The sequence below is a fragment of the Schistocerca nitens genome, chromosome 1, assembly GCF_023898315.1.
Source record: "Schistocerca nitens isolate TAMUIC-IGC-003100 chromosome 1, iqSchNite1.1, whole genome shotgun sequence".
NCBI classification, from domain to species: Eukaryota; Metazoa; Arthropoda; class Insecta; order Orthoptera; family Acrididae; genus Schistocerca; species Schistocerca nitens.
Window position 1 is genome coordinate 432,869,346 of NC_064614.1, and position 23,380 is coordinate 432,892,725.

A 23,380-nucleotide genomic window follows, 5' to 3' on the forward strand; every position below is an offset into this window, starting at 1 on the left:
TTTTGGATATGAGTAGTCCAGAGAGAATCCTTTGCTGAAGAACACCACACGCTTCAAAATAACTTACCACTGCCAAGAGAGTATAACATTGCAGGTACAGCCTTTTCATGGAATACGGACTGATATGCCTAGAAGGTCAACAACATTGCACTAGCCTTGATGGGGAACAAAAATATCCAGTGCTTCTTGACGGTTTCCACCATTTCAAGCAATTTGTTATTTGAGAGACACACTTTTTCCTTTCATCACTTTGGTGCTCATTATTTATGGTCCAAACTCCAAATTGAATTTTGGATAATCAGAGCTCATTAGGCAATCAAAAGAGTCCTACACTTTTGGTTGTCATTTCAGATCCTGAAGAAACTGTGAGTGCAACAGATTGAAGCACCACTGTCATTTGAACAAGTTTTGCCTGCTAAACCATTAGCTGTAACAGGTATACACTTTGCTAGACAATTATTAATTAAAATCAGAAGAGAAATGCGCAAGTCACATATTGCTCTATCGTATGAGCTACTGCACAAGCAGTGCACCTCAATCTCTGTACACACTTGTCAACAGATAAGTTTCTCGAGGCACTCCAGTGATTCACTGGAAGACATGGACAAGCCCATATGATTCACACAAAGGATGTGAAAACATTAAATTTTGCAAATGTGGAACAAGCACAGCATTGGAAGGCCATCACAAAAACTTGCCACTTTCTTGCCCACCATGGAAATTCATTGCCACATGCGCAGCGTGGTGGGAAAGATGGCGGGATCTATAAGCGGTTGCCTGAGGAAGGCTCAGTGAAGAACTACTGAACTCTGTACTAAACTCACTAGTACTAAAGCTACAATTATCTCTAGCGCTGTCACACAAGGAGACGATGCAGATGCACTGACCCCTTCCCATTTACTGACTGGAGAGAATCTTGACAATTCCTACATCAAAAACGAACTTAGCAAAAGAATTTTGGCTGAGGCAGCAACTCTCTGACAGCTTTTGGAAATGTTGGATGAAAGAACATCTGTGGAACTGAGGAAGTTCCATGAATTTAAATGTCCACTACGATGACTCAAAATTCTGCCCTGGAGACAACGTTCTAGTACAAGGGGAAATGCGCTCACGAAATATCTGGAAGAAGGCCAGAACAGAGAGAGCACTACCAGGGAGAGATGAGCAGGATAAGAACAATAATCCTCTGCACATCAGGTCATACCATCAGTTGTCCTGTGACACCAGACCTCTAAGAGGTTGATCAGGGTGGGGAGGATGAGAGACTATCTGTTTATTCTTTGGAGGAATATCTCTGACTTGTTGCTATTTCTCAATATAAGTGGTGCTGTGATGAGAAATATTGTTTTTGTTAGTACACTCTGTTGTGAATACATTTTTATGACACTCTTGTTCAACTGATTCTTAGGAACACCTCATCATAAGAGGACTGTTACCACATATAATTCAAAATGAGTGTTTCAAAGAAGAGCTGCACGTTTCATCATGAGTTCATTTACTAAGTGCTCATCTCATTCCTGTGACACATCTGCCACTGGAAGAAACCATTGTGCAGCTTGGAGAGATTTAATCGAGGCTTACTAACATCTGTTCCTCTCATATTCCTAAAAGAGTTGAACAGAGGATGCAAGAATGTAAGGTGGATAGCAGAGTGTAGATGCAGAAATGTGGCATGTTGACAGACGTAGGGAGAGAGAGTCTGTGACCATTAAATGACAGAGAAAATGTGAATACCATATAAATACAGAGCACTGGACATGACTTAACACATACAAGCTAACCCTTTTTTAGTAACTCTGAAATCTCTGGTGGCATCGTCTCTGAACTCATGACTAATGACAGAAACCAAAGGGCCTGTATTTTTCAACAATCAACAGTTGTACACCACTGTGAGCAAGTTCTATCTTCAACAGAACTATGTACTGAATTTATTTATTTGTACTTTCCACAAGTACTAAGACACTGAAACTCTATACTGGTATACAGCTCATCTTTTTTCACATTGTAATTTTTTTTTTTTTCCCTCTTCCCTCACTCTCAGCTCTGCTTGTCAACCCTCAACCATTTCCTTTCTGTTCACATCACACTCCTCTTAATTTTTACACATATGATTTAATGACATTTTTACATGGAATTCATTCAGAGCAGAATACCTGGGAATATTTGATAAGATCGAATAGTCACCAGTGGTGGTCAAGAGTACAGATGCATACTTCTGTGATATATGAAAGATCAATACGTCACTATCTGGATAGTCAAGGAGCAATCAAACTGCAAACCACCCCATTATGAACTGCTGATGTGGCAGCTTGTTGAAATTAATGAGTTCCATTACTAATTTCAGTTACTGCTCCTGGCACACTAAAAGTGACAATTTCTGCCCTGTTGTCTCTTTACCAAATTAATATAATTTGTTGCCTACTTCACTAATATCGGCATGTGTTTTTTGTATAGCTGCTAAACTATTCCTTTGGGTCTACATTGAGAGATTTGACTTTCCCTTCAGCACTTTCACCCTTTATAAAAATATTTAAATTCTCAAAGCTCAGAATACACTATTTAATGTGATGTACCTTTTGGTGACCTGAACTTATGTTCATAACAATACAATTGTGGACAAACCTTGGGTGAACACTGGATCCTGCTGCTGAGAGCTGTAAGTGGCAGTGGGAATACCAGCAAGAGGATCTGCCAAAACATCCACTCCACTTGTGTTGCTTGCAGAATCGAACACTGTGGATGTAGTACTCTCCTCAGGCACAGCTGGCAGTTTAGAATAAGACAGCAGCTCTGCAGCAGAAGGAAGTGCGACTATTAAAAAAAATGCACATTTCATGAAAATAGATACTTGAGCTATGAAAGAGATGGTATTCGAAAGAAACATTGATAACATTTGCTAATTTCCACTTAATAATACAAAGATGACATATTATATCCTTAGTTCCAATGACCACACTTTTCTTCGGCATTAATTTACCAATTAACCCCACTGTACAGCAAACCATCTTGTAGATACTGATAAGACTTATGATTCTGAGTGTTACATTCTGACGCCAGATTTTTTTATCAAGCTTCCCGTTTACAAGATTTGTAAGAATTTGTGCCAGAAGGAATGAAAAATAATGACTTAGAAATAAGTTGGCGTATTTGGTTAAATAGGTTGAGGTGGTGAGTAACATAGGTGTATAGAACAGCAGTGGGGGAGGTGGAGCAGCAAGGCAAGGGAGCTCTTAAAACCAAACTGAAGGCAAGTCATTTTGCATACAGAAGAGGCAAGCAGAAAAAGGGATTAAATTCACTCCCATTCCATACTTGGACTAAATCGTGTACGGTACACGTGAAATGTTGAATGAACTCTGCCATGATGCTGCTTATAAATGAGTACACCAGAATTATTGTGAAAAAGGTTGTAGTTTTTATTACTGATTTATTATAACGAGTCCAACATCAAATGTCCCAGTTTAGAACTATTCTGGGTATCCACCTCCACGAACTGTTGCCAGCCAATGACATTCAGTATAATTGCTGATGCCTTGATGTGAGGTACACAGGATGGCTATAGGTACAATCCTCCTGACTCTGCTGCAGCAATACTTCGGCAATGATACAACTACATTAATAACTATCTGCAGCGACTCTCTGTAAGGCTTGGCAATATGAAAGGTGTCCTTCCCCCTCTCTACCACACATCCAGCAGGTGCCTAAGCATAGCTGCCAGTTGATGTATGCCATGTGGAAGAGTGCCTCTGGAGTGTGGCTGTAGAATACGATACTACAGATCAAATTGTGAAAAATACCTGGTCTTTGTTATCATATAATATTCATCACTGGATTACGCCAAAGAAATGGGAGTATCTGTGGAGGCCTTATGTTGCGAACACACTTTCATACCTGCCTATGAGACATGTTCATATAAAATAAAGCTCCTATAGTAGAAGCGTATGAGCCATGGGGCTGGGAGTGGAACAGTTGCGAGGAATTTAAGAATTTTCTGCTGACTTGGTACTGTGGAAGAATACCAGCTGGGCAACTTGTGGCAGAATAAAAGGCATGGTATTCCTCTTTCCAGGGCTCAATTAAAGGGAGCCTAAGCCTACCAGAAGTTAGGGTTGAATTGTTTAAGCCCCTCAGTTCCACACTACATTTCAACAAGCTAATAATCTATTGCCCTGCAGCCATGCGACCAGTGCAAGTCATAAAGATAAGTCATTTTAGATAACAACAACATTTAGTTTAGTACTGATTACTTGGTAAATAGTTGTATTAGTGTGCTTTTTAAGCATACCATGAAATATTTCATTTCGCTTTATGTAATATAGCATAAAACACGAAAAGATCATACAGTCGGGTTATAGTCATATTTTCCGTTTACATTTTGATGCAGCAAATCTTTCGTTTAATTGTTCTTTGCTCTCTCCAGCAATCTGACTGTAGCGTACCTCTTCATTATTTAACTCACATTTCCGGAAAGTAGCGTAAAGTTTAAGTTGTTGTTACAGAAACTCAACACTGTTGTTTTTGTTGACATACAGATGCATATAGGCCAAATTTGTGGAATTATATTTTCGTGTTTATCTGTAATTTAACTGACTTATTCTTAATAAACGATTGCGTTTATCATCCCCCCCCCCCCCCCCACGAACCATGGACCTTGCCGTTGGTGGGGAGGCTTGCGTGCCTCAGTGATACAGATAGCCATACCGTAGGTGCAACCACAATGGAGGGATATCTGTTGAGAGGCCAGACAAATGTGTGGGTCCAGAAGAGGGGCAGCAGCCTTTTCAGAAGTTGCAGGCGCAACAGTCTGGATGACTGACTGATCTGGCCTTGTAACACTAACCAAAATGGCCTTGCTGTGCCGGTACTGCAAACGGCTGAAAGCAAGGGGAAACTACAGCCGTAGTTTTTCCCGAGGGCATGCAGCTTTACTGTATGGTTAAATGGTGATGGCGTCCTCTTGCGTGAAATATTCCGGAGGTAAAGTAGTCCCCCATTCCGATCTCCGGGCGGGGACTACTCAAGAGGACATTGTTATCAGGAGAAAGAAAACTGCCATTCTACAGATCGGAGCGTGGAATGTCAGATCCCTTAATCGGGCAGATACATTAGAAAATTTAAAAAGGGAAATGGATAGGTTAAAGTTAGATATAGTGGGAATTAGTGAAGTTCGGTGGCAGGAGGAACAAGACTTTTGGTCAGGCGAATACAGGGTTATAAATACAAAATCAAATAGGGGTAATGCAGGAGTAGGTTCAATAATGAATAAAAAAAATAGGAGTGAACGTAAGCTACTACAAACAGCATAGCGAACGCATTATTGTGGCCAAGATAGGCACGAAGCCCACGCCTACTACAGTAGTACAAGTTTATATGCCAACTAGCTCTGCAGACGACGAAGAAATGTATGATCAAATGAAAGGAATTATTCAGATAGTGAAGGGAGACAAAAATTTAATAGTCATAGGTGACTGGAATTCGGTAGTAGGAAAAGGGAGAGAAGAGAAGGAAACGTAGTAGGTGAATATGGATTAAGGGTAAGAAATGAAAGAGGAAGCCGCCTGGTAGAATTTTGCACAGAGCACAACTTAATCATAGCTAACACTTGGTTCAAGAATCATAAAAGAAGGTTGTATACATGGAAAAAGCCTGGAGATACTGACAGGTTTCAGATAGATTGTATAATGGCAAGACAGAGATTTAGGAACCAGGTTTTAAATTGTAAGACATTTCCAGGGGCAGATGTGGACTCTGACCACAATCTACTGGTTATGAACTGTAGATTAAAACTGAAGAAACTGCAAAAAGGTGGGAATTTAAGGAGATGGGACCTGGATAAACTGACTAAACCAGAGGTTGTACAGAGTTTCATGGAGAGCATAAGGGAACAATTGACAAGAATGGGGGAAAGAGATACAGTAGAACAAGAATGGGTAGCTTTGAGGGCTGAAGTAGTGAAGGCAGCAGAGGATCAAGTAGTTAAAAAGACGAGGGCTAGTAGAAATCCTTGGGTAACAGAAGAAATATTGAATTTGATTGATGAAAGGAGAAAATATAAAAATGCAGTAAATGAAGCAGGCAAAAAGGAATACAAACATCTCAAAAATGAGATCGACAGGAAGTGCAAAATGGCTAAGCAGGGATGGCTAGAGGACAAATGTAAGGATGTAGAGGTTTATCTCACTAGGGGTAAGATAGATACTGCCTACAGGAAAATTAAAGAGACCTTTGGAGAAAAGAGAACCACTTGTATGAATATCAAGAGCTCAGATGGAAACCCAGTTCTAAGCAAAGAAGGGAAAGCAGAAAGGTGGAAGGAGTACATAGAGGGTCTATACAAGGGCGATGTAGTTGAGGGCGATATTATGAAAATGGAAGAGGCCGTAGGTGAAGATGAAATGGGAGATATGATACTGCGTGAAGAGTTTGACAGAGCACTGAAAGACCTGAGTCGAAACAAGGCCCCGGGAGTAGACAACATTCCATTAGAACTAATGACAGCCTTGGGAGAGCCAGTCCTGACAAAACTCTACCAACTGGTGAGCAAGATGTCCGAGACAGGCGAAATTCCCTCAGACTTCAAGAAGAATATAATAATTCCAATCCCAAAGAAAGCAAGTGTTAACAGATGTGAAAATTACCGAACTATCAGTTTAATAAGTCACAGCTGCACTAACGCGAATTCTTTACAGACGAATGGAAAAACTGGTGGAAGCCGACCTCGGGGAAGATCAGTTTGGATTCCATAAAAATACTGACCCTACGACTTATCTTAGAAGCTAGATTAAGGAAAGGCAAACCTACGTTTCTACCATTTATAGACTTAGAGAAAGCTTTTGACAATGTTGCCTGGAATACTCTCTTTCAAATTCTGAATGTGGCAGCAGGGGTAAAATACAGGGAGCGAAAGGCTATTTACAAATTGTGCAGAAAGCAGATGCCAGTTATAAGAGTCGAGGGACATTAAAGGGAAGCACTGGTTGGGAAGGGAGTGAGACAGGGTTGCAGCCGATCCACGATGTTATTCAATCTGTATATTGAGCAAGCAGTGAAGGAAACAAAAGAAAAATTCAGAGTAGGAATTAAAATCCATGGAGAAGAAATAAAAACTTTGAGGTTCGCCGATGACATGTGATTCTGTCAGAGACACAAAGGACTTGGAAGAGCAGTTGAACGGAATGGACAGTGTCTTGAAAGGAGGATAAAAGTTGAACATCAACAAAAGCAAAATGAGGATAATAGAATGTAGTCAAATTAAATCAGGTGATGCTGAGGGAATTAAGTTAGGAAATGAGACACTAAAAGTTGTTGATGAGTTTTGCTATTCAGGGAGCAAAATAACTGATGATGGTCGAAGGAGGGAGGATATAAAATGTAGACTGGCAATGGCAAGGAAAGCGTTTCTGAAGAAGAGAAATTTGTTAACATCGAGTATAGATTTAAGTGCCAGGAAGTCGTTTCTGAAAGTATTTGTATGGAGTGTAGCCATGTATGGAAGCGAAACATGGACGATAAGTAGTTTGGACAATAAGAGAATAGAAGCTTTCGAAATGTGTGCTACAGAAGAATGCTGAAGATTAGATGGGTAGATCACATAACTAATGGGGAGGTACTGAATAGGATTGGGGAGAAGTTTGTGGCACAACTTGACTAGAGGAAGGGACCAGTTGGTAGGACATGTTCTGAGGCATCAAGGGATCACCAGTTTAGTACTGGAGGGCAGCGTGGAGGGTAATAATTGTAGAGAGAGACCAAGAGATGAGTACACCAAGCAGATTCAGAAGGATGTAGGTTGCAGTAGGTACTGGAAGATGAAACAGCTTGCACAGGGTAGAGTAGCATGGAGAGCTGCATCAAACCAGTCTGAGGACTGAAGACCACCACAACAACAACAAAAACAACAACGTTTATCATGAGTGAAAAGTGCTTGACTTGCCACAGAATTGTTAGGTCAGAGCTTTGGTGTGACGGGTGTTGTAGATTTTCCATGTGGGTGGTTGTAGTGGCGTAGGAGTAGCAGAAGTAAATGAGACTCATCAGTGGTTTTGTAGGATATGTAGTAGAGATAGGAAGATATTAGAACACGAGGGGAAAACTGCCGCCCTTCAGGCTGAGTTAGAGAAGGCCAGGGGAGATCTTGACAGGTTATGGAGGGAGAAGGGTAAAGAGAGGCGGGAAGTGGCAACAGGCAACAGGAGGAACAGGCGTAGAACTTTGTCTGACAGCTTCCTGGTGAATGTGGAAAATAGATTTGACCTGTTGTTTCACTTAGAAGCTGGTGACCCTAAAGCAGTTGCAGGTGTTGACAGGGCACAACAAACTTTCAGCAGAAAACTGAAAAATAAGAATGCAGGGAAATCAGGAAAGAGATAGCAAATGTTGTTGTTAGGTAGTTCCCAAGGAAGATGTGTTGGCCAACTTTTGCGGGATGAACTAGGAGCAGAATACCAGGTCACCAACTTTTTAAACCTAGTGCTGGTCTGGAGTAGGTGAAATAGGATTTAGGATCAATTTGCAAAGATTTCACTAAGAAAGACACTGTGGTTATAGTGTGTGGGCAGATAATAGTACTGACAGAGATCCTGGGTACAATATAGAGTTTGACCTGGCAAAGATTGCATCAGCATTGAAGCATGCTAGTGTTGAGTTTGTATCTGTTCTTGGGCGCCATGAGTAACCTCATTTGAACTCTTCTATCAGGAGAGTTAATTTGGAGTTGGAACGGCTGCTTATGTCAGGTGCAAGATCACACATTGGTGTGGTTCCTGTTGATTCTCTCAATAGGTTGGATTATATTTGGCATGGCCTTCACCTCAACAGGAAAGGAAAGGGTAAACTGGCTGGGAAAATAGCAGGAAAGTTAAATGAGGGAGGCACTGTCATGAGTGATAAAATACCAGTGGTTGTAGGGTTCAGACAAAACACTTTTTTTAGGGTGGGGAGGACAGAAAGAAACCAAGTTTTAAGAGAGGTTAAGATTGGGACAAACCTCCAGTTTGAGAAAGAAACCAAAAAACATAATTCTAGCTTATTACATCAGCATAACCAGCTGTTGGTCAAGAATTTTCAACAATCTGCAGAAATTTCAACTCTACCCAATTTTAACTCTGCCAATGTGAAATGTCAGCTGTCTTTATTACATCAAAATATTCAAGTTCTGAGAAATAAAATTAATGAACTAATTATCTGCATAGATGAATTAGAGACCTCAAACCCAGCTGACATACTCTGCCCCTCTGAAAATCAAGTGACCACTGGTAGAGAACTTTTAAATGTTTCAAGATTTAGGTTAGCATCTCACTTTTGTAGAACAGAAATGGAGAAAGGAGGAGTTGCCACATTCATCAGGAACTGTCATAAATTTAAGAACATAGACATTCATAAATTTTGCCTAGAACAGCATATGGAAGCATGTGCGACAGCAGAATTTCACAAAAAATCATTCATAATATTAAGTGTATATAGAGCTGGTTTCCGTGTACTTTAGACATAGGTCTACATACAAATTTAAGACATTTCTTTAGGTATTAAGTGAAGAATTTAGGTTATTTTCATTACACATACATTTAGTAGTGCCATATCTAATTGGGGAATTAAATGTTTTAAGTTCCGTCTTTTATTTCCTTTCAAAACACCTGAAGTACGTATCGCGCATACACAATCTTAGGCCTAATTTTTTGGGTATAAAAGTTTTGATTTTTAATGTTAGTTTAGCTGCAGTACACTACTATATGTATAATACTATACACATATTAGTGTTCCACATAACTTAGTGACTCTTGTGATCTGTAGTTAATAGAATATTACTGTTATTGCCTAGATAAATTTTTTAATAATATTGTAAACAACATGAGTGAGCAGCATAACTCAGTACCATCCGGGACTGGAGGAACTGAATTACATTCTCTGCCACGGTTTCGATTACCTCTCATCATGCCCTGAAATGAGAAATGTCCTGCCCACTATCCTTCCCACCCCTCCCACAGTGGTATTCCGCCGTCCACCGAACCTACACAATATACTCGTCCATCCTTCCACAACCCCTGCTCCTAATCCTTTGCCTCATGATTCATACCCCTGTAATAGACCTAGATGCAAGACCTGTCCCATACATCCTCCTACCACTACCTACTCCAGTTCCGTCAGTAACGTCACCTATCCCATCAAAGGCAAGGCTAACTGTGAAACCAGTCATGTGATTTACAAGCTAAGCTGCAACCACTGTGCTGCATTTTATGTAGGTACAACAATCAACAAGCTGGCTGCCCGCATGAATGGCCACCGACAAACTGTGGCCAAAAAACAAGTGGCCCACATTGTAGCTGAACACGTTGCCAAACATGATACCCCCATCTCAATGACTGCTTCACAGCCTGTGCCATATGGATCCTTCCCACCAACACCAACTTACTGAATTGCGCAGGTGGGAACTTTCCCTGCAATATATCCTACGTTCCCGTAACCCTATGGCCTCAACCTTCGTTAGTCACTGTCCTCACCCATCCAGCCCCCTCCCTGTTCCCATTCCTGCACTACACAGTTGTCATTTCACTGCCACGCCCAGTCTTCTAATGTCTTTTTATTTCTCTGCTTTCCACTACTTATCCCACCCTCCACTACCTCTCCTGCCGTTGCAGCACTTCACTGTCTGCCACCCCCACCATACTATCCCTCCCCCTCCCTGCCCCAGCCTCCTCCTTACTCCCACCCAGTCGCCACTACCATCATGCACTGGTGCTGCTGCTCACAGTGTGGTTTCAGTTGTCTGACACTGCAGACATGTGTGCAAGTTGCGTTTGTGTGTGTGTGTGTGTGTGTGTGTGTGTGTGTGTGTGTGTGTAAAAGCTATGCACACATACAGACAGTGAGTGTGTGTGTGTGTGTGTGTGTGTGTGTGTGTGTGTGTGTGTGTGTGTGTGTTGCTGACAAAGGCCTTAATGGCTGAAAGCTAGAATTGTTTGAATCTTTTTGTTGTGCCTATCGCGGCTCACCACCTCCGCTATATGGTGAGTGAGAAGTGTTTGAGCTGCCATAGGAAAGTCAGTTCTGGGGTTCTGTGCAGCAGCAGTTGTGGCAGATGGTTACATTGAGGTGAATGTAGTGGCATGGGAATTGGAAAAGTAAATGGGTCTCTTCCACGGTATTGCAGATTATGTTCAAGGGATAGGAAAATAACGGAACAGGAAGGGAAGATTAGAGCCCTTCAGGCTGAACTGGATATTGCTAGGGAGGAACTGGTGAGGTTAAGGGGTGAGGAGGGTGAAGACACATGAGAAGTGGTACCCAGGAACAGGGTACACAGAAAGAGAACAGTATCTCACAGTTTCATCATTTGCACAAATAACATATTTGCCTTGCTACCTCAGTCAACTAAGGAAGAAGCTGAAGTAGTGGTAAGTGTAGTCATCACTCAATAGACTGTCATTAGGAAACCAACAGTTGAAAAAAAAAAAAAAAAAAAAAAAAAAAAGGTAGAAAGTAGGAGGAAAGTTCTGTTGTTAGGTAGTTGCCATGGAACAGGTGTGGGCTACATCTAGCAGGAAAAACTAGAGGTGACAGGTACCAGGTCACAAGTATTTTCAAGCCCAATGCACATCTTAGCCAAGTGACAGAGGATGTATAATCCTTGTGTAAGAGTTTTACAAAGCAGGAGCGTGTTGTGGTAGTGGGTGGAGTGGGCAACAGTACTGATAGGGATCAGGGCTACAATATTGAGTGTGATCTGGTAAAAATAGCATCAGCAATGAACCATACAAATGTTGGCTTGGTTCCTGCTTTCATGTAATATGATCGGCCCGAATTGAACAGCTTTGTCAGGAGGGTCAATATGGAGCTAGATCAGCAGTTTCGGGTGGCTACTTTGTCAGGCGTAGGTTTGGTTCCTGTTGATGGCGTTTGTATGTGGGACTTCGCAAGACACGCCCTGCATCTCAATAAGAAAGGGAAGCATAAACTGGCTGGAATGATAGCAAAATCTTTAAGGTGGGCACAAACTCATGGGAGTACTTTTTTAGGCTAAGATCAGTGTCCAATCATCCTACACTGATTGAAATTAAGCTTAATAAGAAGTTTAGGCAGACAGGTACTAGAGATGTGAAAATATCACAAGATTCTCATAACAGTACAGTGAAAAATAACGTTAGTATGTCACAAGATGCATATAAAAGCACAGTGAAAAATAATGTTAATATACTGCATCAGAATATCAGGGGATTAAAAAAAGAAGTAGATGAGCTTCTTGTTTGTTTAGAAAATTTAGAAACTGAGGATGGAATAGATGTACTATGCCTGTCTCAACATCATATAGTCACAGGTATGAAAATGATAAATGTAGGTGGATATAAGCTTTCAGCACATGTAAGCAGAGACACTACGCAGAGAGGAGTTGCCATACATGTTAAAATGTCACAGAGTGAAAAATTTGGAAACTAAAAATTTTTGCATAGAGCAACATATAGAAGCATGTGCATGTGAGCTTAAACTAATGTAGCCATGGATGGATCCCCATTGGGAAATTTTCAACTATTTTTGAAAATTTTGGATCCTTTGTTGTGCTATTTGTCAGACAGAGGAAAGCAAATTATTGTTTGTGGGGATTTCAAAATAGATTTTCTGAAAGTGTCCGATAGAAAGCTTGATCTTGAAGTATTACTTTGTTCTTTCAACCTGGCATCAGTTATTGATTTTCCTACATGGGTGGTACAGGAAAGCAGCACACTGATAGATAATGTTTTCATAGACCAAGATAAATTTAATCAAATAAAAACTTTTCCTGTTAAGAATGGTGTGTCTGATCATGATGCACAGCTAGTTACAGTATATGATATAGCTCCATACAGTAACGGGAAACAGTCCTCAAACATAGTGTGTTCAATTAACAATTTAACAATTCAAAATTTTAGGGATAGCTTGAAACAGACTGGGATGAGGTGTACAGGGAACATGATGCTAATTTAAAATTTAACCTATTTCATGCTACCTTTCGTGAGTATATTTGAAAACAGTTTCCCTCAGAAAACAGTGAAATATAATTGTTAGAAACCATGTAAAAAGCCATGGCTTACTAAAGGAATAAAAATATCCTGTGATCAGAAAAGGGAAATGTATCTTATAGTTAGGAGGAATAATGATCCAGAAAATGTGAAACACTATAAAAACTATTGCACTGTATTAAGAAAAGTTATTAAAAAGTCCAGAAGTAAGTGCATTATGTCTGAGATTAGCACATCTGATAGTAAAATTAAAATAATTTGGAATATCGTTAAAAGGGAAATAGGGCAACCGAGAGCACAGGAAGACTGTATTTCTATAAAACACAATGAAAAGTTTGTTAACAAGAAGTCACAAGTAGAAAACATTTTAATAATCATTTTTTAAGTGTTGTGGAGAAAATAATACCCAGCTATTCATTGGAAAATGCACGGCAGTATATGGAAGAGGCAGTACCTATTCAATTTGATAAAATTGAAATTCAACCTGCCTCTCCTACTGAAATTGGGAAAATAATAAAATCACTCAAAAGTAACAGCTCATATGGAATTGATGGTATTTCCAACAGAGTACTAAAAGCTTGTTCCCAACAAATACGTAGGATTCTCAGCCACATATGTAGTAGCTCACTGAAACAGGGCATTTTTCCAGATAGACTGAAATACGCTATTGATAAACCATTGAATGAAAAAGGGGATTGATCTGATGCTACCAACTACCGTCCAAACTCACGTCTGACTGCTTTATCCAAAATTCTTGAAAAAGTAATGTATCCAAGAGTAGCATCACATATTTGTAAAAATGAAGTACTAACAAAATGTCAATTTGGTTTCCAGAAAGGCTTTTCAACAGGAAATGCTATATATGCTTTCACTGATCAAATATTAAATGTACTGAATAACCAAACATCACCCACTGGGATATTCTGTGATCTCTCAAAGGCTTTTAATTGTGTGAATTATGAAATTCTTCTAGATAAGCTTAAGTAATGTGGTATGAATGTGACAGTGCACAAATGGTTTAATTCATACTTAACTGGAAGAATGCAGAAGATTGAAATTAACAGTACAGATAGTCTGCAAAAACCAGCAGAGTCATCTAACTGGGGAGGTATCAACAATGGTGTCCCACAGGGTTCAGTCTTGGGGCCATTATTGTTCTTAATATATATTAACGACTTGCCACTCTATGTTCATGAAGATGCAAAGCTAGTTCTGTTTGCTGATGATACAAGTATAGTAATCACATCCAAAAACCTAGAATCAGCTGAGGAAATTGCAAATAATGTCTTTCAGACACTTATTAAGTGGTTCTCTGCAAATGGATTCTCACCAAATTTAGAGAAAACACAGTTTATACAATTCTGTACAGTAAATGGCATAAAACCATTGATAAATACAGACTATGAACAGAAGTCTGTTGCTAACAAGGAATATTCAAAATTTCTGGGTGTGAGGAATTGAATTGGAAGAAACACATTGATGATCTGCTGAAATGGTTAGGTTCAGCTATTTATGCTATTAGGGCTCTTGCAAATTTTGGTGATAAACGTATCAATAAATTAGCCTACTATGCCTATTTTCATTCACTGCTTTCGAATGGCATATATTTTGGGGCAATTCGTCATTAAGAGAGAAAGTATTCATTGCACAAAAGCGTGTAATCAGAATAATAGCTGGAGCCCACCCAAGACTACCTTGCAAACATTTATTTAAAGAACTCGGGATATTCACAGTACCTTCGCAATATGAAATTTGTCATTAATAACCCATCCCAGTTCAGAGATAACAGCAAAGTGCATAGCTATAACACTAGAAGAAAGGATGATATTCACTATTCTGGATTAAATCTCACTTTGGCACAGAAAGGGGTGAATTATGTTTCCACAAAAATCTTTGGTCATTTGCCAAATAGTATTAAAAGTCTGACAGATAGCCAACCAACATTTAAAAGCAAATTTATGAATGACAACTCCTACTCAATAGATGACTTCTTAGATATGAAGTAGTAACATATATATACATATATATATAAAAAAAATTATATATATTTTGTGTAAAGAAACTTATGTTAAACTGATATGTTACATATAATTATGAAATGTCGTATTCATGATCTATGGAACAAGGATTAATGTATGTACGTTTCCCCCCAAACCTAACCAAGGTTAGAGCAAAGTCTACAAAGAAGCCATGGATTACTCAAGGAGCAGAAGTATCTTGTAAAACAAAAAGAAAAATGTCAATCCGAAACAGTGCTGATGTTGATACTATAGTACATTACAATAAATACTGCAAAATATAAAGCAAATATATTACAAGGAAAAGATAGTCATATCAGATAACAAAATAAAGACAATATGGGATATAGTGAAAGAGGAGACCGATAGAACCAGACATGAAGAGGGGCCCAATAGCATTAAGAGTAAATGATACATGGGTGACAGATGTGTATAGTGTTGCAGAACTTTTTAACACACATTTTATAACTGTTACTGAAAAGATGCAGTTGTCATGTTCTGTAGATGCTACCATGGGATGCCTCAGACTAGACATTTCAAGTAACTTCCATAATATGAATTTGCCCCTCACTACCCCAGCAGAAGTGCTGTCCATCGTAAAATCTTTAAAATCAAAACCATCTTGTGGGTATGATGAAATATCAAGAACGTTAATTAAAGAATGTGATTCTTGAGTTAAGTAATGTATTAAGCTATCTGTCTAACCAGTCATTTATCATTAGAATTTTTCCTGAATGGTTGAAATATACTGAAGTTAAGCCACTGTTTAAGAGGGGAGAAAAAAAAAAAAAATAGCATCAAATTTCCGTCCAATTTCACCTTTGCCAGCATTTTCAAAATTTTAGAAAAGGTAATGTAGAATCGGCTTTATAACCATCTTATCACAAATAACATACTGTCAAAGTCGCAGTTCAGATTTCTAAAGGGTTCTGATACTGAGAAGGCTATCTACACTTACAGTGAAAATGTACTTAATTCATTAGACAAAAAATTGCAGGCAACTGGTATATTTTGTGACCTATCAAAGGCATTTGACTGTGTAAATCACAATATCCTTTTAAGTAAATTAGAATATTATGGTGTAACAGGAAATGCTGCAAAATGGTTCAACTCTTATATCTCTGGCACGAAACAAAGGGTGTTATTAGGATAGGGAAATGTATTAAGCTATCACGTTGGTTGGGTTCGTTGGTTTTGGGGAAGGAGACCAGACAGCGTGGTCATCGGTCTCATCGGATTAGGGAAGGATGGGGAAGGAAGTCGGCCGTGCCCTTTCAGAGGAACCATCCCGGCATTTGCCTGGAGTGATTTAGGGAAATCACGGAAAACCTAAATCAGGATGGCCGGAAAGCTATCACGCATCATCCAACTGGGAACTAATTACATGTGGGTTCCACAAAGTTCCATCTTAGGGCCCTCACTTTTTATTGTGTATATCAAGTAACACTACCAGATGCTAAATTTGTTTTGTTTGCCGATGATAAAAACATTTCAAGTAATAGCAAATCAAGTGTAGTCTTAGAAAGATCGGCTAATAAAATACTTGTGGACATTAATCACTGGTTCTTTCTTTCTTTCTTTTGCTTTTATGGCCTCATTGGACCACTTCAGTCAATCATTTCTGGTCCTCTTCTCTGGTATTTTCCCCTTCCGAGTGGCCCAGTATCTCTTCATTCGTTCCGATGCTTTTTGTCGTTCCTTATCTGTAAATACCCTTTTCATTGTATGTCGTTTGTCAATTTTTGGTTTAAATCTTATTTCTGTGTCCCTCAACTTCTTTAAATTTGGCGTTTTGTTCTGCAAATCATCCAGGGTTATTTCCAGTTCTTCCATATCCTCTCTTATTTCCTTAAGCCATCCTCCTTGTTGTTTCAACTTCCAGAGTTTCTCAATAATTTTCCTTGATAATCTGGTGTCCTCAGAATGTGACCGCAAAAAGAGATCCTTTTCTTTCGTATAGTATCAGTGATGGGCTCCAGTTCTCTGTATACCACTTCATTTGGAACTATCCGCCATTGCCCAGCTTTTTGATATTTCTTATTTATGCATGTTCTAGCAATTCTTCTCTCTACTTTTAAAATTTTGTCAATTCTGTTTTTCTGGGTGACTTTAAAAAGAGTTTCACTTCCGTATGTAACCTCTGGTTGAACGACCGTCTTGTAATGTTTTAATTTTGTTTTAATTGATAGACATTTTTTATTGTACGTAGACCATGTTAGTTTTTGAGCTTTTATCATTTTATTAGTTCTTGCTCGCCATGCAGGTTTCTCGTCCAATTTATGTGTTATAATTTCACCCAGGTATTTAAATTGTTTCACTATTTTAATTTCCCTATTATTCACTGTGATGTTATCTATTACAAGTGGATCCGTTACCATTATTTCAGTCTTTTCAAATGATATCTGGAGTCCTAATTTTTGTGCTATATTTTGTAAGCTTGTTATTTGTTTCGTGGCTTCCTGAATATTATTAGCTAGTAATGCCAGGTCATCAGCAAATCCCAAGCAATTTAGGTTTATTTTATCTTTCTTAGTTCCAATTTTAATATTCGTAGGATTTTCCTTGTACCATTCTCTCATTACATATTCAAGAGCACAATTGAATAGCAATGGTGATAAACAATCTCCCTGTCTCAACCCTGTTTTAACCGTAAATGGTTCAGATATTTCTCCTCTAAATTTTACTTTGGATGTGGTGTTTGTTAAGGTTAATTGTATCATTTTTATTAATTTAGGATGAAGTCCAAAATTCCTTAATATTTTCATCATTGAAGATCTATGGATGCAATCATACGCCTTTTTGAAATCTACAAAGGTTATGACTAGTTGTTTTTGCCTTCTTTTGTAGACATCCATAACTAACTTCAAGGTGATTATCTGTTCTGGGCAGCTTCTCCAGGATCTAAATCCTCCTTGATATTCTCCCAGTTCCAGTTCTAGTTGATCTTTACAGCGGTTGTATAGTATTCTTGACATGATCTTATACGTGCAGTCCAAAAGGGAAATTCCTCTATAGTTGTCTGGATTAGATTTTTCTCCTTTCTTATGTAATGGATGTATTACAGCAGTAGTCCAATTTTCTGGTAATTTCTCTTCATTCCAGATTTTTACTATGCATTGGTGTAATGCTATCTTTACTGGTTCTGCTGCATATTTCCAAAGTTCAGCAAACGTTTGATCTTCTCCACTTGCTTTGTAGTTTTTGAGCTCTTTCAAAGCTCTGTAGACCTCATTAATTGTAGGTGGATTTATATTTTCTGCTGGTGTTTTAATTGGGGTTTCTGTGTTTATCTGAAGAAGTTCTGGGGGATCTTCACAATTTAGTAACTTGTTAAATGTTTCTGCTAGAATTTCTGTATTTTTACTATTGCTATGGGCTAGGTTATTATCTTTATATTTTAACATTAATGTTGGAGGATCATATCTTTGTAATTGTCTGCCAAATATTTTGTAATAGTCTCTTGAGTTTGTTTTTTCACTATTTGTTTCTATCATTAGAAGTATATCTTTTTGGTACTGACGTTTAACTCTCCTTATTATTTTTTGTGTTGTCTTCCTTTGTTTTGTGAGTTCCAAATATGATTTTTCTGTTTTTTCATTTTGATGCCTTAACCAGGCTTGGTGTCGATCCAACACTGCTTCATCACATTCATCGTTCCACCACTGGTGTTTTTTCCTTGGATTTATAGGGGCAACTTGTTCAGCTATTTGTTTCAATTTGGGAATTATTTCTTCCAGATCACTGGTTCATAGCCAATTCGTTGTCACTAAACTTTGAAAAAACACACTACATGCAGTTCAGAACTTTTAAGGGGTGTTCCACGAGTATATGCCCAACATATGATGAAAAGCAGATAGAAGTAGCGGACAGTGTCAAATTCTTGGGATTACAGGTTACAGCTTGATAATAAATGCAACTGGGAGGAGCACACCACAGAACTGTTGATGCATCTAAACCAATATCTATTTGCAATGCAAATTCTGTCAGACACAGGGGATAGAAAAATGGAAAAGCTGACATACTATGCTTACTTTAACTCCATAATGTCATATAGGATTTTTTTGAGGGTAATTCATCAAGCCAAGCTAAAGTTTTCTGGGCACAAAAATACGCAATAAGAGTTATGTGTGGTGTGAACTGAAGAACATCCTGCAGAGACCTGTTTAGGGAACTAGGGATACTAACTACTGCTTCCCAATATATTTATTCCTTAATGAAATATGTCCTTACAAATATACCAATTTTTCAAACCAACAGCTCAGTTCATGGTATCAGTACTAGAAATAAGAATAATCTTCACAAGGATTTAAAGTCATTTACTCTTGTACAAAAAGGTGTGCATTATTCAGGAACATACATTTTCAATAACTTGCCAGCAACCATAAAAAGATTAACGACCAATGAAATTCAGTTTAAGAGAAGCCTAAAGGATTTATTGGTGGCCCACTTCTTCACCCCCCATGAACCATGGACCTTGCCGATGGTGGGAAGGCTTGCGTGCCTCAGCGATACAGATGGCCGTACCGTAGGTGCAACCACAACGGAGGGGTATCTGTTGAGAGGCCAGACAAACATGTGGTTCCTGAAGAGGGGCAGCAGCCTTTTCAGTAGTTGCAGGGGCAACAGTCTGGATGATTGTCTGATCTGGCCTTGTAACATTAACCAAAACGGCTTTGCTGTGCTGGTACTGCGAACGGCTGAAAGCAAGGGGAAACTACAGCCGTAATTTTTCCCGAGGACATGCAGCTTTACTGTATAGCATGGAGAGCTGCATCAAACCAGTCACAGGACTGAAGACCACAACAACAACACTTCTTCTACTCCAAATAAGTATTGTAGTAGTTCTATTATGTTTATTACCTTATAAATGAATAAAAACATGTTTTTTAAATTTTAAATTCAGTGCATTAATGCAATATTAGTAAATGAGTGTTGTAAAATGATCCTTTCATATAGAAAAATAAAAAGAGGGACGATCATTCCACTTGGGACCTGTGGAAGGTAAATTAGCTTATTTGTTTTAGTTGTAAATATTTGTCAGGTATTATTGTCTTTCTGACATGATCTACATCCTGGAGGACCTCCTCACTACCGATCAATTGGAATGAAAGTAAATCTAATCTAATCTAAATGGACTGCCCAGTAAAACAGTTTAAAAGATCCAATGACATAATCTCAATGAATTTCATGTAAAAAAAGCAGTACCCTGATGGAAACAACATAATGTTTCAGATTTATAAATATGACTTGCATATATCTTCCAAAGTCATTTTCTGTGTGATGTAAGCTGTGGTGCATTATCCGTACAACAGCATATATTTTGACAGGAGTTTTCTATTAAGTTATTGTATAATACACTACCTGGTAAATAAATTTCAACAAAAACAGTAGAAACAAATTTAAAGAAAGAAAATACAACCTTGAAGAGGCTCAAATGTGTCCATGAAGTCATCCAGATTTGGCTGAAGCTGCACCAAGCTCGGCTGAATGAAGTCTGCAAGACCAGCTCCACGTGCTGTAAGACGCATGCACACACATTAACATACAGTAATCCACAGCATGTTAAGTCATTAATTGAGTGGTTTATTAAACACGGTATCTGAACAGCACTTTATGAAAGAAAAATACTTTAGTAAAAGTTTCTTCAGTCATGGAAAATTACGACACTAAGGTAACTTATTCACATTCATCATCATCATCATCATCTATCTTTTGATCATTGTCTTACATATCTACGTTCCTAATCTTCTCCTAGAAAATAAATATAAATCAATAGATAATCTTACAAATACTTAACTGAAATAATATGCATAGCATTATCAACTAATTAAATGTTTAAATTCACAATTTCCTATGCCTTTGTTGATGCTTAAGCTCTCTAGAGAGTGTGAATTGATGCAATAGACCCACCTCACACATTAAAATGACTCACATTACACATTAAAACTTAGAGGCACACCAGGACCAAACTTAAATCTTTCATCATAAAATATGTGAGTTCCAGTTAGAAACAGTCAAAGTCTACCCATCGCCTGGGGTGTGAGCACTAGCATGGCACCTCCAGCTGATACTGAAGGTGGACTAACTAGTTAATGCAGCATTGGTATTAAAATTTTTATTAAGATATTAATTTTGTTCTATGACTTACACAAAAGCACATTTTGCAGAATCTTCATTTACTATCACACATACAATACCAAAGAATATGGTCATCCCATTTTAAAAATAACAAATCTACTTTTGAGCTTTGGTATTCGCAAAATCCTTGACAATATCACTTACTGAAATTCAGCTTAATGCTTTTAAACTCTTTTTAATTAACAAAATCACATGGCACATTTTAGGTAACAACAAAGGAAACAATAGCTATGTATGATATCTATATAGACTTGATTGAAAAAAAACTGAGTTTAATACATGGAGATTTTAACCGAGCAGATGGTATCAACAAATTTAAAAATCAAAATATCCTGGATATAATGAAAGTTATGTTACACTCTGGTCTCATGCAGTTAAAAGTAAAATCTTTTCATAAGTAAATCTATGATATGATACACACCAATTTCACGTTGGTCTGGAAAAGCATATGGCTGATTTGCAGAAATGGTGGTGAACAATGTATCACTCATAAATTCCATATAGTCTTCATCCACCATCATGGAGCCCACAGAATGCATACTGTCATTGCTGTGTGGCTGCCAATCAAAGATATCTGCCTCTGACAACTACAAAATGAGAAACAATTAAGGTTTCCTTCTTTTTTTCTGACAGTGAGAGAAAATGAGTATTGTGTAAATTTTATAGAACAATTTCCATCTACAATAAACAAAATATACTTATGATTCAAAAAACGTTTGACATCATGCAGCATTTTAAAATAAATTCCTGAATGATTATGCTCCCCTCCTCTAATGAAAGCTAATGTGATGAATAGGTAGATGTAGGAAACTGAAAGTGAATAAATGGAGATTGTGACACACACACACACACACACACACACACACCGCCTCAACCCCGAGGTGTCCATGATACTTTAGCAGATGTTTGTAAAATTTTAAAAATTTGGTTATCACTATCTTCAACACTTTTACTTCGATAATGTAGGAAAAGACAGATTGCTACTTACCGTAAAGAAGCTTTGTGAAGTTGCAGACAAGCACAATTACAAAACACATACAGCTTTAGGCCACAGCTTTCATCAGTAAAAAAGACACACACACACACACACACACACACAAAAGCAAGCACACCTCATGCATGTATGAGTGCCAACTCCAGCGTGCGTGTGTGTGTGTGTGTGTGTGTGTGTGTGTGTGTCTTTAACTGTGCCTGTCTGCAACTTGACATGCCTTCTTTACGGTAAGTAGCAATCTGTCTTTTCCTAAATTGTTGATATTCCAACCTGGAGTTTCCATTGTTAGACTTGTAATTCATAAATTTCTAAGAATAAAGGATTTATCAAAACAAATTTAATCCCACTCATTCAAACCCAGAGCAAATTAATTGAGAGATTAAATATTTATAAGTTTCAATTACATTATACTATACAAAGTAAACTTCCACTAACCACCTCATTGTTTCCATCTTTCGATGACCAGCCAGCCAACCTGTTTCTGTAGAACATCCTCCATTTCTTGTACTCTGCTGTTACAGCTGCAAGTTTACGCTTCCAGTATTTCCCCTCCAAAACCACTGCCTTAAAAAAAATCAGTATATTTTGACTGTGAGATTATATAACTGGTTCAATAATGTTAGTTAATGTACTGCAAAGCAGAAACATTTGAATGTGATCTTAGAATAACAGATACATGGAAAAGTACAGTTAATGAAAATATGCTACATTGTTTTCTATACCAATATTTTATATCAAAATGTTGGACTGAGATGTTTCAAATAACTTATTGTAAGAGAAAGTGAAGAGAACGTAATATGTTTGTATGGACTGGGAGAAAAGAGCAGTTTGTTGGGGCAAAGTATTTCAACCTCTGATTTTCATAATTTTAATATGCACTCGACTGAAAATTCAGCAGTTTTGTGTGCTGTAGAATTTGTAGCAACATATGAATGAAATCAAACTAAAGATATTAATTACAATCATAGTATTGACACTAAACAGGCAATCATACGAGAAACTGAAAAGAAGGCAAGACAAACAATTAATGTCATTATGAAAAGAACAGATTACTACTCATCGTATAGAGGAGATGCTGTCGCAGATAGACACAACAAAAAGACTGTAAAACATGTAAGCCTTTGGCCAAAAAGTACTTTATTGGAAGTAGACAACACACACAATCACTCAAGCAAATGTAACTCACACACATATGACCACAATTTCTCGCTGTTGATGCCAGACTGTAGTCTATGTTGCCT

The 23,380-nt window shown here is 38.2% G+C and overlaps 1 protein-coding gene across 2 annotated transcripts in view; it reads right to left on the bottom strand.

Annotated features, from left to right (window-relative positions):
* Positions 1-23,380, bottom strand: part of LOC126251169 (MLX-interacting protein) — a 420,910-nt gene that overhangs the window by 161,888 nt on the left and 235,642 nt on the right. For both annotated transcript variants that reach the window (XM_049951617.1, XM_049951618.1), the window contains exons 4-7: positions 22,575-22,703; positions 21,567-21,732; positions 20,427-20,522; positions 2,623-2,790 (exon numbers count right to left, since the gene is read on the bottom strand). In XM_049951617.1, the coding sequence (XP_049807574.1) occupies positions 2,623-2,790; positions 20,427-20,522; positions 21,567-21,732; positions 22,575-22,703 (559 nt within the window). The remainder of the gene's footprint in view (positions 1-2,622; positions 2,791-20,426; positions 20,523-21,566; positions 21,733-22,574; positions 22,704-23,380) is intronic.